A 19,855-nucleotide genomic window follows, 5' to 3' on the forward strand; every position below is an offset into this window, starting at 1 on the left:
ATGAACAAACTTCTTCATAAAATGAGACAAATGTGTGTAAAAAAAGTCAAATTTGAAGAGAGAAGGGCTCATCATTAGCATTGGCATGTTGTTCGACTAATTGACATAGGCTATTACCTATTCATCTATTTAAGCAAATGAAACAATTATGTAATAAAATTACTGTAAACGCTGTAGTTTTTTTTTTGTCTTTTCAAATAAAGAGGACCCCTTATTCCAGGTCGACAGAAGAAGAAACGTCGCTGTGTGCCCATTTTCGAACGGACTGCTCTTGAAAACCGCCTTCTCTATACCAATGAAGATAAACAAATACAGAGAACATGAAACAGGCAAGAATAGTTTCACTCAACTCTAAACTGTAGGGCCTAAATTTTGTAAACATATCTAAGCTATATTTCAGCAGTGCCGGTGTTTTTAATCATGGACACATGGGCTTCAAATGCGCTATTATTGTTCTCGGCAAACTACAATAAATCAAGTATGCAACTTTATATTACGCAGATAATCATTTGTATTTCTTCAACAACAAAAAAAGAAATTCTGAATGTATAGGTCTGTATACTGGGTGAGAATTGCACACAATCATACTTACAGAAAATCTTACAGAAAAGTGTTTGAAGAGCTTTTGAATTTCGATAACACACAACGTCCATTGTTTTAAAACCTGAATACTCGACTTTGTTGCAGACACGTTGCTGTAATTGTTGAAAATAATTGTATCAAAAAATGAAAATAAGGAGATACTCCGTCGTTTTGCTTTAACTCGACCACTGAAATATGAGTGTCCCGCAGGGGGGCGCTCTGTCCCCGCTAAAACCGCCGTGTCCATGCCTAATGTGTGATTCCAGAGAAAAGCAGTGGCCCCGGAGCAGCGGTTTTCAGAGCTAGTTGTGGGGGTGTGACCGTATGAGAGCTGCTTTACACATAACCCCTCCTACTACGCCCCCCGTCTCTCTCTCTCGCTCTCTCTTTCACTATTCTCCCTTGTTCTTGCACACCGTTTCTTCATTCCAATGCACACACAGAGCGGAGCATAAACTTTCCGTAACCACGCCGATAATTCGCTCAGGGACTTACTACAATAGATAAACCAAGCGGATTGTATCGGGAATAAGACTTGATCATGTATGTACGTAATTGTGAAAATGCATAGTTGGACTATGCTACATTATGGTATTTGATACAAGAAGTGTGAAGATATCAAACGTATTGACTACAGAAAAGACTTGGGATTTTTTCCCGACAGACCCTGTGAGACGGACATTTACTTCCCTCGGTGTCGATTATATGAAATATTAACGGGGATATTTACCGAACCGTTGTTGGGAGCAGGGCAACTTCTCTTTGGTCGTTTGCCAAATGCGTCTACGGGTTGGACAACTACGGAATCTCGTTTCTCTGGCATAAAACCCACTCGAAATCATTGAGTAAGGAGAGGACACAAATCTTCTCGTACCTTGCTCATATTCCTATTTCCCTCGTTGGTTTTATGGAGGTAACTCTGGGTTTGGGTGCTTGACGCCGTTGGACTGGGTGCTTGACGCGGTTGGACTGGGTGCCGGAACACCTCGGATTGTATTCACCCGTCTCTCCCTCTCTCCCCTGGGGTTATTTTTATGTCCGAGCTGACCGCTTTATGACAATGGATTACTTGCTGGTTTTATGCAGCCTCTGGTTGCACATGGCCTCAGCTGTTGAAGGTAAGACAGACACATTCATATTTTAAGGGGGTTTATTATGAACTGCTATTTTGGGGGGAGGATTTGCGTTAAGACCCTGATTGCGCTGGGTTTTAACTACGCCGAAGCTTTCGTGAGGTCCGTCAATGGCCAACAAACAGTACGCATTGGTAGTAGCCGTGAGCCGAGTTACGCAGGTTGATCCCTCATCGAGATGTATCTCTGTTGTTTTTATTTTAGCCTTTAAATCGAGAACATTTTATTTTATCAGGAAATAAGAGACCATTTTGATTTGCACGAACTCGACGGATAGCTTTGCGCAACGGCATGCAGGCAACCCCAAACAACCCCAATTACCTTGCCGCTGCCGATTTTCAATACACATTTGTAATGCACACCAGTTCTAGCCTTTCAATGATGGATGTGTATTCTTCTCTGTAAGATCATTCATTCTTCTTGATGATTGGCTTTTCATTATCGCCTTACGGAAATTAGCGCAACACTACTGTATGCCAACGGGGAGCCGGATCTCTGTAGGCTGCAGCTCCCCGGGTATGCCCCAGACCGTAGGCTACTGAGTCAGCTTCTCTTATCGTGGAATGGTTCTTTATTGCCTAAAATAGTGGATCAACTACTTTCTAAGCAGTTTTTATTTATTTATTGTCAAACCGTTACAGCAACGTGTACCCTTTTTTGCTTCATGTGCTACTGGATAATGATCAATATTAAGAAAAGTACGTTAACCATGTACAATAATAGCACAATGCACTGGTTGTCTACAAAGCCACTGTGGAATATAGGTCCTATTGCGATCGCGTTCCTTAATATGTATTGCATTTTAGTGAATGTTGTATTTTTTTTTTCTTTCCTGTGGGCCTACTCACTGGGTACAGACGTCAATCAAACGCCTATTCCAAGTTAGTTTAAAGTCATTTCATTGACATGGCGTGGAAAAAAAAAACGCGGATTCAACCCGCGTGTGCCTAGTGGGTTTTATGACAGGAAAGAAAATACACAATTCACTAAAATAGCTATACATATTAACGAAGGCAATTGCAATACGGCCTATACGTCACAGTGATTTTGTAAACAACTAGTGTATTATGCTAATATATGAAACGAAAATTGTTGTATTATCTAACAGTGGGCTATTTTATGAATGATTTGTGTAGAGTGGGGAAAGGTCTACGACAGGGGAGAGTGATGCTTACTCTCTCTCCAACGCCGTCAGTGTTGTATTAACCTTTCTGATCTCCCCATCCCGGATCCGGGTTCGTGAATACAGACTCAAGCTCATTACCATAACGCAACGTTAACTATTCATGAAAATCGCAAATGAAATGAAATAAATATGCCATCTCTCAAGCTTAGCCTTTTGTTAACAACACTGTCATCTCAGATTTTCAAAATATGCTTCTCAACCATTGCAAAACAAGCATTTGTGTAACAGTATTGATGGCTAACGTAGCATTTAGCATTAACATTCAGCTGGCAACATTTACACAAAAAAACAGAAAAGCATTCAAAAAAATCATTTACCTTTGAAGAACTTCAGATGTTTTCAATGAGGAGACTCTCAGATAGCAAATGTTCAGTTTTTCCTGAAAGATTATTTGTTTAGGACAAATCGCTCCGTTTTCTGCGTCACGTTTAGCTATGAAAAAACCCCTGTATCCAGGATTGTGTAAATCTATCAGCAAGCTCATTAGCATAACACAACGTTAACTATTTATGAAAATCGCAAATGAAATGAAATAAATATGCCATCTCTCAAGCTTAGCCTTTTGTAAACAACACTGTCATCTCAGATTTTCAAAATATGCTTCTCAACCATAGGAAAACAATCATTTGTGTAAAAGTAGCTAGCTAGAGTTAGCATTTCGCGTTAGCATTTAGCGTTAGCATTAGCGTTAGCATCCAGCACGCAACATTAACAAAAACATAAAAGCCTTCAAATAAAATCATTTACCTTTGAAGAACTTCTGATGTTTTCAATGAGGATACTCTCAGTTAGATAGCAGATGCTCAGTTTTTCCAAAAAGATTCCTTGTGTATTAGAAATAGCTCCGTTTTATACATCACATTTGGCTACCAAAAAAAATCCATAAATTCAGTCCTCAAAACGCAAACTTTTTTCCAAATTAACTCCATAATATCGACTGAAAACATGGCAAACGTTTTTTAGAATCAAGCCTCAAGGTGTTTTTCACATATCTCTTCATTGATACATCGTTCTTGGATACATGCTTTCTCTCCTGAATCCCAGGAGAAAATGACCGCACCTGAAGATTACGCACAAATTTAGACAAAGGACACCGGGCGGACCTCTGGAAAATGTAGTCTCTTATGGCCAATCTTCCAATGATATGCCTACAAATACGTCACAATGCTGCTAAGACCTTGGGCGAACGACAGAAAGTGTAGGCTCGTTCCTTGCGCAATCACAGCCATATAAGGAGAGAATGGAAAACAGAGCTTCAGAAATTCTGCTAATTCCTGGGTGATGCATCATCTTGGTTTCGCCTGTAGAATGAGTTCTGGGGCACTTACAGACAAAATCTTTGCAGATTCTGAAACTTCAGAGTGTTTTCTTTCCAAAACTGTCAAGAATATGCATAGTCGAGCATCTTTTCGTGACAAAATATCGCGCTTAAAACGGGAACGTTTTTTATCCAAAAATGAAATAGCGCCCCTAGAGCTCTAACTGGTTAAGAGGTGCGTTGCTTGACAGAATGGTCGGGTTTATTAAATGAATAATTAATCAAGTGATCCTTATGTTCAGGCAGCTCATTGTCAAAACAATACTATCGAATAACTTATTTACTGGCAACATTTGGCATTGGAACTTGGGTTGAAATCGGTTTGAATGGTGCTACAGCTTGTATCGCCGTTTTAGCAAGGCAAGACTTGGAAGGCTACCCGGCTGGCTAGTGTTACTGTTGCCACTAGAAAAGTAGGGCAGGGTGCCACTGTTTCAGGAAATGGCGCTCTCCCACAGCTTTCTTGTCTCTTTTCAGGACCTCTCAATACATTTTCAACTCCTTTGAATTTACGCTGATAAGCGTTTCTCTTTGAACTTGTGAGAGAAACCGAATAGCATGCAGTTGAATGACTATTGGGGTCATTTGATAACGAACGACTCATCACCCGACTTCCGATCCTAAAATAACATTATATTAGTTGTGCGTAATTATAAAATAGCAAGGCTATGTTTTTTAAATCGGTTGTTCTGTTGTTTTCATAGCGGGGCTTTTAAGTAGGCTATAGTTGTGGTAAAGTGAAGTAGGCCATAGCACAGGTATAAACATAATATAAACTAGGGCTTATCTAACAAGCCTTGTTGTTTCGTGTGTGTCCTCAGTCTTGATAAGGTATACTATATAGGCCAACTCATTTCAAATACAAGCGGTAGCTTATGAAGTATAATGTGCACGAAATCGACACATTCACCTGGGCTATATGTGTGGCGCAGCTGTCTAAGGCACTGCTAGTAGGCGTCACTACAGACCCTGGTTCGATTCCATGCTTTGTCACATCCAGTTGTGATTGGGAGCCCCATAGGCCAGCGCACAATTAGCTCAGCGTCGTTCTCGGGTTTGGCCAGGTAGGCCGTCATTGTAAAATAAGAAGTTCTTAACTGACTTGTTAAATGGTAAATAAATTATATAAAATATATATGTATAAGGCTTGCTATAACAACGATACATGGTTTATTTCAAGATAGGCCTTCTGGGAGACACTCATTTTGAGTGGTGCGTAGGCCTATAGCCGCACCGAAATTCTGGGTGCAGCTTTTGGCTTAAGTTGATATATTTCGTTAGAACAATCTATTTCCACCATAAGTGATGCCATAAATTTCCCTTCGCTGACCTGGTGCAGGCCGTATACTAAGCTTTTAATATGGTCGGGTGATTTATGACATGCGCCTGAGACTTCTCGGAGACTTCTGCTAGTTAATGGTGATTTCGGGAGAGGCAAGCGGCCGCCCGGAGAACAATACATGACCACATGGTCCGTCTGGTCTGACCAGAAACTATAAACGAGAGAATGCCCATAATTTACCCAGTTTACAGCCACTACCAACAAGGGACATGTTAAAAAAAGTACGCTGGCATGAGTTGGGTCTTGGGGAAATAGTTTTTCTATAGACCATTGAAAAGAAAATACCTTTAGTTTTTTTGCAGGCCATGTTTTTTTAGTAGGTTGTGCATTCATGTTCACGATTACATCGAATATGTTCAATTATTAATGAAACATATCCCAGATTAACTAAACCATTAGATACCCACATAGGCTCATTATGTGGCCTATTTTTTGGGGGGCGCACGAACTAGGCCTACAAGTAATAGCGTAACATTGTAATTTAAGATTAATGTTGTTTAGCAAAAAATGAACCATGTTTTTCCTTTTATATAGTCAGTTTTTCAAACTCAACAGTCAAAAAGTAATTGATGAAGAAGGTTCACGTTTATTTATTCAGAAACAAAGGCAAAGGCCCGTGGATGAATCTATGCAAATTATTTTTCAGTGTAGACTATTCAGTACTTTAAAGCCGTCAAAACAAATAATTTTCTAGTGCTATTGACCAATTTGTATGTAATACGGTTGGCTGTAAGATCCTCACAAGTAATAATGGTGTACATGGCTCTACAGATAAAAGTGACCAACAACCAGAGTTGTTTCGATGAAGCTCTGTGGCTATCGGTTTTCTCGTAGCTCTGTTGGAGACCTAAATTGTCCCGATAACATTCCAGTGCACGGGGGGATTAGTTCATCTTCCCCATTTTAAATGATGCTCATGTTAGAGGCTAAAGCAGATTTGTTTTTCTGTTAGCGGAGTGCAAAGCACACATAACGGCGATCACGAGGCAAGCTGGAACCGCGTTTTCCCACTTTGACACGTATTTCACTTATAGTTCCCATCCTTCATGTTGTACGGAGTTTCAGGGGAATGGGTGCTTATGGATGAGGTTAGGGTTAAGGTAAGGGTAGAGGTTAGAATAGGGACGTCCCAAGAATCCCGGATAGCAATAACATTTTTCTTATTTTACAGTTGGTGAATCTCTCGCTCTTTCTCTCAATTTCAATTCAAATCCATTACATTCTATTTCAATTCTCTCCCAGCCAGGTGTAAAACAACTCTCTCTCTTCACCTTGACTGAAAGGCTCTTCGTCACCATTATTATCGCTTAACCCATTGAAAAGCAGTGGGGGCCATTTTGTTTGGTACACTTGTTCTGGGTTAAATAAGGAAAGCTATACCCATTTTTTTTTTTTAGAATACTATAGACCTATTCTCTTTGAATGAACCAGGAGTTGTGTTAGCTTTTTAGTGATCCTGTAAGGAGTGCCACCGGACAGACCACTTGCAGAGCGGCCACCTCGGAGTAGGCTATCTATCCATTTTGCATATGCATTCAAAGGCAAATGATCAACAAACGTCGTTAAGGATAATAATGGCCATTATTAAACGGACAACAAAAAAAAGACTGATTAGTCCTAAGGTTAACAATGGTAACAACCAGACCCTCTTTACGTCGAGGGGGACATTGAAGGGCGGAGAGAGGCGTGGACCTGCATTTGTAAAAGGTTACACAATAATCCGTAACCAGCACTTTCAGTTTTTTTATGGCGAAGAGAGACGGTGCTGGTGCTGAATACGACAGAATGGATTCCTGTTACCCTGGTCATTGTTTTTGGAAAGTGTTTTGAGTCTTTCTTATTTGTTAAAGATTTACTCCACAGGACTTAAACGAAACACTGTTAAAAACCAAAATGACAATTACGTGGCAAAAAAAAAAAGAAAAGTGTGTTACGATTTAATTGCATGCTTGGATATGTTTTGACTGAATTCGTCCAGTTTGTAGGCATAATCAATATTATTGTAAGAATTATAATACTAACATAATATCAGTATTATAAACTATTATTATAGACTAATTATACTTACTGCTTGTAGTCATATCACAATCTTTTTTTTTTTTTTATCAATATTTCTTACTGTGCTTTAATAATTTGAAGAAAGTGTCGTAGGCCATAGCCTAAGAAAATCCCTATTGATTTGTAGAACTATTGAAAGTCATTTATTTAAACTCTCCTTTACAGACAGTGTTGCAATCTATGTGGCTTGATTGATCAAGAAAAAAACGTGCTGCGTAGGCCTTTAACCCGAGAATCAATACAGGAGATTGGCTTTCTATCGTCTGTAGTGGAACCTGGCTTCCCATATAGTCTGTGGTGAACCAAATGGCTGCGACTTGGGGCCAGTTGAAGTCCCTGGCCTAAGAATCTACTAGAGGGCAGGTCTTTATTGAAACATTGAAGTGCAGCAATTAACCAATTCGTAAGGCAAAGTATGAATCGTCTCTTTGAATCAAATGGTGTGCGGGGACAGAGGGATTGAGTGGGCCTATCTGACTGCCACGTAGGCCACTCCGCGAGACACTGAGCATGACAAGTGATGAGCCAAAAGCGTATACATTTTTATGATCTTTGACTTATTGAATTACATGGGCCAAATGATTTTTAAAATTCATTTCAGTTTTAGGTTTTTATTAGTCGTAGGGATACGCATAGTATGAGCATCGTCGAAACGAAGTGCTTGCAGGTTCCTTCTCGAGAAATGCAACAAAGATACGAAATAATCAAAAAATAAAAGTACAAACATTGAAGTAAATTACTGTAGAATAGAATAAAGCATGTTTAGCACAAGTATAATACGGGAAGGCACAGTTTATAGTCCAATATTTACACATGTATTGGGGAAGGGGTTATGGGGGTGAGGGTCATCCTTTAGATTGATTTGGAGTGATGAAGTATAGCCTGGTTTATTTATGAAGGTGTTTTTTTCCTGAATTGTTAAACGTTTAGTACCAGGCTATAAGGTTGTGGTCTGTTTTGTTGTTGTTGTTGTTGTTGTTGTTGTTGTTGCATTACGTGAATTATAGTTGTATTTTATCGTCCAATTTCATGTTGTTTTTCACATAGATAGTTTGGCCATTATTACAAATACTGTACTCAATATTGTTCGAGTATCATTCACATCATTGCATTAGACTAATTATATTGACATCATTTTTTTCCCCCATGTGAAACCTTTTGTCTGTGAGTAATATTGGAAACTTTTTGTTAAGTTCATATGCAATATAATTAGGGTAACAATTTAATCAACACTTTGTGAATTTTACAGTCATTGGATCTCTCACAACACTCATAATGGTTATAAGGATGATGATGATCATGATTAATGTTAAATTACAATGTTATGCTACTGGGGGTGGGTGGGTTGGGTTGGGGGGGGGGGGGGGGGGGGTTGTGCAGAGAGAGAGAGAGAGAGAGAGAGTTGACAGGCTGAGCTCAGATGGTGGGGGGTGGTTGGTAGGGGGCTGTGGCTGTGCAGAGAGAGAGAGAGAGAGAGTTGACAGGCTGAGCCCAGATGGGGGGTTGGTTGGCGGGGGCCTGTGGCTGTGCAGAGAGAGAGAGAGCTGACAGGCTGAGCTCAGATGGTGGGGGGTGGTTGGTAGGGGGCTGTGGCTGTGCAGAGAGAGAGAGAGCTGACAGGCTGAGCTCAGATGAGGGGTTGGTTGGTGGGGGTATTTGGCTGTGCAGAGAGAGAGAGAGAGCTGACATGCTGAGGTCAGAAGGGGGGGGGGGCTGTGGCTGTGCAGAGAGAGAGAGAGAGCTGGCAGGCTGGACTCAGATGGGGGGGTTGGTGTGGGGCTGTGGCTGTGCAGAGAGAGAGAGATAGAGAGAGAGCTGACAGGCTGAGCTCAGATGGGGGTGGGGGGGAGGGTGGGGGTTAGTGGGGGGCTGTGGCTGTGCAGAGAGAGAGAGAGCTGACAGGCTGATAGATGATATAGGACACTCAGGAGCCGTCACGTGAATGTTGACGGCGTGTCTCTTGTAGCACACAGTCATTTGTTCATATATCTAGGGACTAAAGCTTTACACCATGAACTTCTATGTCATTTGTTCATATATCTAGGGACCAAAGCTTTACACAATGAACTTCCTTGTCATTTGTTCATATATATATATAGGGACCAAAGCTTTACACAATGAACTTCCTTGTCATTTGTTCATATATATATATAGGGACCAAAGCTTTACACAATGAACTTCTATGTCATTTGTTCATATATCTAGGGACCAAAGCTTTACACCATGAACTTCTATGTAATTTGTTCATATATCTAGGGACCAAAGCATGTCATATGTCATAGAATAAATAATAGGTGACCAGATGGACAGTGGATTGCTGAATAGACTACATTCTGGATGATATCAGGATATAATATTCTGGATGGATTGCTTATGCTGTGAAGTGAATGGCTTGCTGGTGGATGAGTGTGTTGGAAGTGGACCTTCCTATCTATCTATTTTTTATATATTTTTGTACCTTTATTTAACCAGGCAATTCAGTTAAGAACAAATTCTTATTTTCACTGACGGCCTAGGAACAGTGGGTTAACTGCCTGTTCAGGGGCAGAATGACAGATTTGTACCTTGTCAGCTCGGGGGTTTGAACTTGCAACCTTCCGGTTACTAGTACAACGCTCTAACCACTAGGCTACCCTGCCGCCTATCTATCTATTTATCTATCTGTCTGTCTGTCTGTCTGTCTGTCTGTCTGTCTGTCTGTCTGTCTGTCTATCTATCGATCTATTATCGCTCGCTCTCTGTCTCTCTCTCTCTCTCTCTCTCTCTCTGTCTCTCTCTCTCTCTCTGTCTCTCTGTCTCTCTCTGTCTCTCTTTCTTTCTCTCTCTCTCTCTCTCTCTCTCTCTCTCTCTCTGTCTCTCTCTGTCTCTCTCTCTCTGTCTCTGTCTCTCTCTGTCTCTCTCTGTCTCTCTCTCTCTCTCTCTGTCTCTCTCTCTCTTTCTCTGTCTCTCTCTGTGTGTGTGTGTGTGTGTCCTCCTGGCAGCTGATGGAGGGTCTTGTCGAAGCAGGTCTTTGACACCCGCTCCCTCTCCCGAGAGGAGCAAATATGTCTGGGCCTGCACACTGCCAAACCCCCACTGGTGCTGTCTACAGCCAGTCTAGCGGAACGACGGAGATGAGGGAGACAGAAAAGAGAGGGTTTTTAAAGAAAGAAAGAGAGACTTTGGGACTTGCACTCCGTCTGGGGAGAGCGAGATGGGTGGCGGTGGCACGGCGACAGAGCTGTGTTTTATATCACCGTGCCAACCGCCGTGGCCGACAGAGATGGCTCAAGCCACCCAAACAAAGTCGCATGACGGCATTAGGGTAGTATCACCTCCTCTTAGCCACTGTCAAAGTCAGAATGTTCCTTCTCTGTTTTTTTATTTTTAATTTGGCGATAAAACATTTTAATCCAAAAATGTGTATGGTGTTTTACCACTTGTCCCTTAGTCAGTTGTCATTATTTATAAATGTTTTATTTATTTATTATATTTATTATATTTCCGTCTAACTGGAACCATATGAATGGGTTTCAAAATTCTGATGAAATGCTTGACATAATATTAAGGCTTTAAATATCTAACTTTTTGGGGCAACCCGACCAACTTCACATAGAAATGTGAGGTATAGATCTGTCACTCTCATTGAAAGTCAGTCTAAGTAGCGGTAGATCTATTCTATGCGTGGTATTTCTATTCTTCCCGTTACCTTTGGTTTTGTACACCAGCTTCAAACAGCATTAGAATTTTAGCTACCGGTAAATGCAAATTTTTCACATTTCACCTTTAACTGCCATCAAAGTAAACATTTCATAGGCCCCTTCCAACATGGACGCCCATAAAGCGCATCTGAAATGACACTGTGTCACAGCTCACACCGCGTGTTCAGCAGGGAACAACGTTGTGAAATGTTTAGATGGAAATATATGATGTCTATTCGTGCCCGTCTGACATGTAGAATAAGGAATCCCGTCTGCTGTTTCTGTGGCGTTTCTATCTACGTTGTTCCACAACGTTTGCCTTCTGAACACGGCCCTTTTAGGCCGTGGGTTTTCTTCCACCCACAATGCCCTTTGAACTTTCTCTCAAAACCAGGCGGTCGCTGCCACTTAACCAAACCAAGTCTTGTTTATCGGTAACAATGGCCGACTAAACACAATCAAACCCTTTAGGGCCGTGCTCTGAGTTCAGATTGGCCGACTAAACACAATCAAACCCTTTAGGGCCGTGCTCTGAGTTCAGATTGGCCGACTAAACACAATCAAAACCTTTAGGACCGTGCTCTGAGTTCAGATTGGCCGACTAAAAATGGAATAACGACAAGGAAGAAAACTAGGCGGTGATGAGTGTTTATTGTACGGGGGAAAACACAGCCACTCATGCAATGACACAAACAGACAAGCTAACAGCGCTGAAGTGTGCTTGACTATCACTCACTTCCAGCTAGCGATTCTGGGCACATGGTGTGCTGTTCATATGTAGGTCTGGTGGGCTGTTCATATGTAGGCCTGGTGGGCTGTTCATATGTAGGCCTGTTGGGCTGTTCATATGTAGGCCTGTTGGGCTGTTCATATGTAGGCCTGGTGGGCTGTTCATATCTAGGCCTGGTGGGCTGTTCATATCTAGGCCTGGTGGGCTGTTCATATGTAGGCCTGTTGGGCTGTTCATATGTAGGCCTGTTGGGCTGTTCATATCTAGGCCTGTTGGGCTGTTCACATCTAGGCCTGTTGGGCTGTTCACATCTAGGCCTGGTGGGCTGTTCACATCTAGGTCTGGTGGGCTGTTCACATGTAGGCATGGTGGGCTGTTCACATGTAGGCTTGGTGGGCTGTTCACATGTAGGCTTGGTGGGCTGTTCACATGTAGGCCTGGTGGGCTGTTCACATGTAGGCTTGGTGGGCTGTTCACATGTAGGCTTGGTGGGCTGTTCACATGTAGGCTTGGTGGGCTGTTCACATGTAGGCCTGGTGGGCTGTTCACATGTAGGCTTGGTGGGCTTTTCACATGTAGGCCTGGTGGGCTGTTCACATGTAGGCCTGGTGGGCTGTTCATATGTAGGCCTGGTGGGCTGTTCACATGTAGGCCTGGTGGGCTGTTCACATGTAGGCCTGGTGGGCTGTTCACATTAGGCCTGGTGGGCTGTTCATATGTAGGCCTGATGGGCTGTTCACATCTAGGCCTGGTGGGCTGTTCACATCTAGGCCTGGTGGGCTGTTCACATGTAGTTCTTGTGTGCTCGGGGGAGATGACAAATACACTTTACGGGCATTCCACAACCATCACGCTACTACAGGGAGTTGCTTGACTGTGTTTTAAAACACAGTCACATCTGTCGGGAGCGTAGGCCATTCCAAAATGGAGTGCCCGAAGAGAGAAAAAAAAAGGCCATCACCTGGTCTCAGCTTTCACAAAGTCTTGTTAAAAATGTCTGAGAAAGAAGGAAAAAAAACCCTCTAAGATAATAGAAACCTGTTGGAGTAGACGTTGGAGGTTGAACTTAGACGTTATCTACGGGCACTTAGTAAAAAAGTTGTGAAAATACTTTTTAGACCTGCGACACCTTTTGCTACTTTTCTAAACGACTGCCATGAAGAGAAAACAGAGTGTGATGATAAGAGGTTTGTGGGGGTTTGAGGCACCAGCTGAAGTCGTAGCTAGTGTGCGAGGTGTGAACGTCCACTTTGATTAAAAGGGACTAGATGTGTGAGTTTGTGTGAATGGTGTGTGTGTGTATGTGTGTATGTGTGTATGTGTGTGTGTGTGTGTGTGTGTGTGTGTGTGTGTGTGTGTGTGTGTGTGTGTGAGTTTGTGTGAATGGTGTGTGTGTGTGTGTGTGTGTGTGTGTGTGTTCAGTGTGCCTGTGTGTGTGTGTGTGTGTGTTCAGTGTGCCTGTGTGTGTCTGCATAGAGTGGGATTCAACGGCCACTAAAACTCCCATCTGCTCACTTCTTCTCCTGGAGTTAAAACACCTAGCACACCAGCTGCTTGCAATTCAGACATCAAACACCACACCCTGCCCAAGGGAAGGTTCTCCCTACTCAACTTTTTCTCTTCCAATGAATGAACGAGTGCAGAATTAACCACACCCCTTTCTTTCCTCTTATTAAAAGTCTCAACGACTTTTACTGTACTACACACAAGATTATTATTATATATTTTTTTAATTTGTGCATTTTATTTTATTTATTTCACCTTTATTTAACCAGGTAGGCTAGTTGAGAACACCTTTATTTAACCAGGTAGGCCAGTTGAGAACACCTTTATTTAACCAGGTAGGCCAGTTGAGAACACCTTTATTTAACCAGGTAGGCCAGTTGAGAACACCTTTATTTAACCAGGTAGGCCAGTTGAGAACAAGTTCTCATTTACAATTGCGACCTGGCCAAGATAAAGCAAAGCAGTTCGACACATACAACGACACAGAGTTACACTTGGAGTAAACAAAACATACAGTCACTAATACAGTATAAACAAGTATATATACAATGTGAGCAAATGAGGTGAGATGAGGGAGGTAAAGGCAAAAAAAAAGGCCATGGTGTCAAAGTAAATACAATATAGCAAGTAAAACACTGGAATGGTAGATTTGCAGTGGAAGAATGTGCAAAGTAGAAATAAAAATAATGGGGTGCAAAGGAGCAAAATAAATAAATAAATAAAATAAATGCAGTAGGGGAAAGAGGTAGTTGTTTGGGCTAAATTATAGGTGGGCTATGTACAGGTGCTGTAATCTGTGAGCTGCTCTGACAGTTGGTGCTTAAAGCTAGTGAGGGAGATACGTGTTTAATTTCAGAAAAATCTATAATGTATCTGCAGTAATAGTGAAATGATAGTGTTTCGCGGCATTACTTACCCGTCAGTGTTGTGATTGGCTGTGATATTGGCCTGTTGTGTCCTCCCGTCGGAGCTGCATCTGTCGTCAAACTGTGAAAGCTGTTTCCGACTTTGTGACTGTGTTATCCAATGAAAAATGACCCCGTCATTTCCCGGGTTGCTAAAAATTCTACGCTGTTCCACTCAATTTCATTTCATGTGAGAAAACAGGCACTGAATAGTGTAGGGCGTCAATTTCCACTACCACTGCAGATATACTATGGACACTTTCTGAAATTGTTCTCAACTTGCCTACCTGGTTAAATAAAGGTAAAATAAAAAAAAATAAAAAATAAAATTACAATAAAAAAGAAAGAAAGATCCTTATGTGGAGCACCTTTTAATTGAGCAAGTCTTCTGAGTTTAACGCGGTGCAGTTTTGCACAGAATCCACGACAGATGGAGAGGTGTCAGATCGGCTGTAAAGTCCTGCCTCAACTCAACACCAAGACACTTGAATGTTTTACTGCACAGGATGGCACTAAAAGACAAAATGTTTTCTCGCCAGTCTGCATCGTTTTGTTTGTCCCCCTCCCCCTCTAGCATGCTACATTCATTCACACCTTTTAATAAAGCATAGGGTGTTGAACGTATCTATCGTAAAACGTTCCGCAAAGGTTAGAGGAACGCTTTCCACAGACAACACCCACAGACAACACCTTCAGGAGGTCGCAGTGGGAACTGTTAGGATTATGGAAATGAACAATCTGAAAGGTCACTTGATTATAATGTCGACTATCGTACATTGTTTATTTGAGGCAAACGTTGTGTGTGTGTGGCTGTGTGTGTGTGTGTGTGTGTGTGTCTGTGTGTGTGTGTGTGTGTGTGTGTGTGTGTGTGTCTGTGTGGGTGGGTGTTTGTGTGTGGGGGTGGGGCTGTCTTTGTCTCTGACTATGTATGCATGTTTGTCTTTGTCTCTGTGCGTGTGTGTGTGTGTTTGTCTCTAAATGTGTGTGTGTGTGTGTTCATCTCTAAATGTGTGTGTGTGTGTGTATGGAGATAGTGTATTCTCTGTGGTACACAGAGTGCTGTTGTCCATTGAGTTATTGAGAGACCACTCTCTATCATGAGATGTATCATCTCTATTTGATTGGGTAATGAGATGCTGGTCTAACGGACTCCCAGCCATCCCCTCACAGGCCTTGAAAATGTCTCGTCACTGTGATTTATTGACATGTCAAAGGTCGACATTGGGCAAAAAAAAATAACACATTTAAACTGAATAACTTATCAATACACCAATCATACCAGGTAATTTAATCCTTAAAAAAAAAAAAGATATCTGGCTACAGAAGTGAGATTTCTCTGATCTGTACAGCTTCCCTCCAAAAACGAATCCTGTGAGATGACGTCAACACATACTGGCTAGCTTAGCTAGAGAACTATGCTACGTTGGTCGCGGCGCACATGACCAGAAAGACTTACTGGCTAGCTTAGCTAGAGAACTATGCTACGTTGGTCACGGAGCTAATGACCAGAAAGACTTACTGGCTAGCTTAGCTAGAGAACTATGCTACGTTGGTCGCGGCGAACATGACCAGAAAGACTTACTGGCTAGCTTAGCTAGAGAACTATGCTACGTTGGTCGCGGCGAACATGACCAGAAAGACTTACTGGCTAGCTTAGCTAGAGAACTATGCTACATTGGTTGCGGCGCTAATGACCAGAAAGACTTACTGGCTAGCTTAGCTAGAGAACTATGCTACGTTGGTCGCGGCGAACATGACCAGAAAGACTTACTGGCTAGCTTAGCTAAAGAACTATGCTACGTTGGTTGCGGCGCTAATGACCAGAAAGACTTACTGGCTAGCTTAGCTAGAGAACTATGCTACGTTGGTCGCGGCGAACATGACCAGAAAGACTTACTGGCTAGCTTAGCTAGAGACCTATGCTACGGTGGTCGCGGCGCTAATGACCAGAAAGACTTACTGGCTAGCTTAGCTAGAGAACTATGCTACTTTGGTCGCGGCGAACATGACCAGAAAGACTTACTGGCTAGCTTAGCTAAAGAACTATGCTACATTGGTCACGGCGAACATGACCAGAATGACCCACCAAAGGCACACCCCATTTCTGTTAGAAAACTGAGAAAGGGGCAGAGTTGGATAGTTTTTTTATCGTACCCAAAGTCGACCTTTTAATATTTCCTCCTTAGGTTGTTTATCTAGAGGAAGCTGTTATAACGCTGGGAATTCAACATGTAAATCTTCCTGGTCAAGTCTTCAGTCATTGGCATAAGGGGGTTTGAGAGAATGACATTTCTGAGAGTGGTTTGATGACAATCTACTATTGATATTAGGCAATGTTGTAAAAGAACATGCAAGACTAGAAGATAAAAGGACTGAACAAAAAGCGTCGACCCCCCGTCCCTCTGTGCCCAGTCAGGCTAGTAACAGCCCCTCTCACACCCAGGAAACCTCTACACCGTACACACACACACACACACACACACACACACACACACACACACACACACACACACACACACACACACACACACACACACACACACACGCATACACACACACACACACACGCATACACACACACACACACGCATACACACACACGCAAACACACACGCATACACACACGCATACACACACACGTGTTGTTAAAATGAAGCCATATGGTGACTGACCTTCCCTTCACCTTCTGTGGACCACACCACAACACCAGCTCACAGATGTGCTGTATCAAAGCCTGATAACCCACAGGCATGGGGACTCAGCCGATAGTTACATCTGCAAGGTGACGTATCTCAGCCAGGCAGTGAGAGTTTTCACCCAGGGGCGACCCTTTTCTACAGCGATTATCCACAATCCCCTGCACTGCAAAAGCCACCCATGCCGGGTGAGAGATGGTGTGATAACAGGGTTCAGCTCTGCGCTCCGGTTCTCCGCTGAGCCGCAGTCAAAGACTTATCAGTTATTAAAGCCCCCTGAACCTGAACGGAGAGAGATAGAGAGAGGGAGAGAGCGTCAGGGAGGCATAGAGAGAAACAGAGGGATCTAGCTTTCAAAAAGCCATTTGGTTCAGTATTGGACAGCCAATTCATTTCAAAAGGTGTTGAGAGAACTGACAATGCAGGACAGAGTGACCCAGGTGAGATTGGGGGTGCTATGGTTAAAATGAGTCGGGAAGGGGGGGTGAGGAAGGAGGGGGTAATGGGAGAACGGGGGAGAGGAAGGAGGGGTTAATGGGAGAAGGGTGGGTGAGCTTGGGGAAGGTGTGAGCATCAGACAGGGGAGATTTTAATCTTTTGGACCTCTGCCACATCTATCCTCTGCATCTCCTGTTCTAACCTGGAACAAAGATCCATCTCTCTCTCTCCCTCTCTCTCCCCCCCCCCCCTCTCTCTCTCTCTCTCTCTCTTTTTCTTTCTTTCTTTCTTTCTTTCTTTCTTTCTTTCTTTCTCTCTTTTTCTCTCTCTCTCTGTCGCTCACCACCCTGTTACCAGATGAAAAGTCTGGGCTGTAATGCAGGCTGGATGGAATCCGCCAGGGTTTTTAATGAATCTGACAAGCAACCGAGCGCCGATCAATGGCAACATTGTGACACAATTTTCAAGACAGGATCTCTGACGATTTCAGGGAGAGAGACACAGAGAGCGAGAGGGAGAGACGGAGGGAGGGAGAGGGAAGGAGAGGGATAGAGGGAGGTAGGATGGAGATGTGCTTATCCACAGGCAGCCGTTTGGGGTCCTGATTTTGTAGCTGGGTCTGAATGGAAGGTTAACCATCCTCATTCAAACAGTTGGACTTTTATTAAACAAACCATCACCTTCTCTCTTCTGTTTACTTTCTCTATTTTCACCTTCCTGTCACTCTTTCACTGTACTACCGCTGACATCATCAGCTGGGAGACAGGGGTATTTACTGTACTACCGCTGACATCATCAGCTGGGAGACAGGGGTATCTAGTGTACTACCGCTGACATCATCAGCTGGGAGACGGGGGTATTTACTGTACTACCGCTGACATCATCAGCTGGGAGACAGGGGTATCTAGTGTACTACCGCTGACATCATCAGCTGGGAGACGGGGGTATTTACTGTACTACCGCTGACATCATCAGCTGGGAGACAGGGGTATTTACTGTACTACCGCTGACATCATCAGCTGGGAGACAGGGGTATTTACTGTACTACCGCTGACATCATCAGCTGGGAGACAGGGGTATCTAGTGTACTACCGCTGACATCATCAGCTGGGAGACAGGGGTATTTACTGTACTACCGCTTATTCTCACCTCTCGTCTTCTTCACCTCCCCCCCACACCTGAGTCAGGTTATATTTTGAGGATCATGGTTCCCTTTTCGTGATATAGACATCATCAGCTGGGAGACGGGGCTATTTACTGCCCTTTTGTTCTTTGTTGTGTCTACTTGTTGATAAGAGCTTACAGTCAGACGACTCACTTTCTCCATGAAAGAGGAAAGAGGAGACTGCGGTTCAGTGACAAGTTGAGACTCGTCGTCACCCTCCGCCTCGCTCTGTGACATTGTTTCCTGCCAACGCCAAATGACGAGTTCAAGCAACGACACTTACATGACAGGTTTGACGTGGTGTTCTCTTTCAATCTGTCCCCGTCGCCCTCGGCAACATCAATGGGCCCTAACTCTATCCGTTGTTATAGGGTGTCAAAGAGGACCTCAATGGGCTGTAACTATCTGTTGCTATAGAGTGTCAAAGAGAACCTCAATGGGCCCTAACTCTATCTGTTGCTATAGAGTGTCAAAGAGAACCTCAATGGGCCCTAACTCTATCTGTTGCTATAGGGTGTCAAAGAGAACCTCAATGTGCCCTAACTCTATCTGTTGCTATAGGGTGTCAAAGAGAACCTCAATGGGCCCTAACTCTATCTGTTGCTATAGGGTGTCAAAGAGAACCTCAATGTGCCCTAACTCTATATGTTGTTATAGGGTGTCTAAGAGAACCTCAATGGGACCTAACTCTATCTGTTGTTATAGGGTGTCAAAGAGAACCTCAATGGGCCCTAACTCTATCTGTTGCTATAGGGTGTCAAAGAGAACCTCAATGGGCCCTAACTCTATCTGTTGTTATAGAGTGTCAGAGGGTGCCTAAGTCCAGGGCACGTGAGGTGTTGTATGGGGTTTTAAATACCCAGGCAGATCGGCGAAGAGTGTGAAAACAATCGCCAGGGACATGAAAGCGAGCAGGAACACACAGCGTGGTCAAATTACCCTCCCAGCCAGATGGGGACGGTCAGTGAACAGTGAGGCGGTCGATGTGGGATGCGAAAACATTACCCCCAGAAGCCACTTTTAGCTCTCCATCAATCAATGTGGGAGGAAGACTTGTGCTGTTGATAGCCCACCCCCTTAAAACCAGACTTGGGTTGGCCTCTTAGCAGTAGGCAT

The 19,855-nt window shown here is 43.1% G+C and overlaps 1 protein-coding gene across 1 annotated transcript in view; it reads left to right on the forward strand.

The window, feature by feature from the left end:
• Nucleotides 1-986: 986 nt before the first annotated feature.
• Nucleotides 987-19,855, forward strand: part of ephb3b (eph receptor B3b) — a 107,281-nt gene continuing 88,412 nt past the window's right edge. Inside the window, 1 exon segment of the mRNA XM_036984839.2 lies at nt 987-1,700. Within this exon segment, the coding sequence (XP_036840734.2) occupies nt 1,637-1,700 (64 nt within the window). The 5' untranslated portion in view covers nt 987-1,636.

The sequence above is a fragment of the Oncorhynchus mykiss genome, chromosome 1, assembly GCF_057628025.1.
Source record: "Oncorhynchus mykiss isolate SJ-2025 chromosome 1, ASM5762802v1, whole genome shotgun sequence".
NCBI classification, from domain to species: Eukaryota; Metazoa; Chordata; class Actinopteri; order Salmoniformes; family Salmonidae; genus Oncorhynchus; species Oncorhynchus mykiss.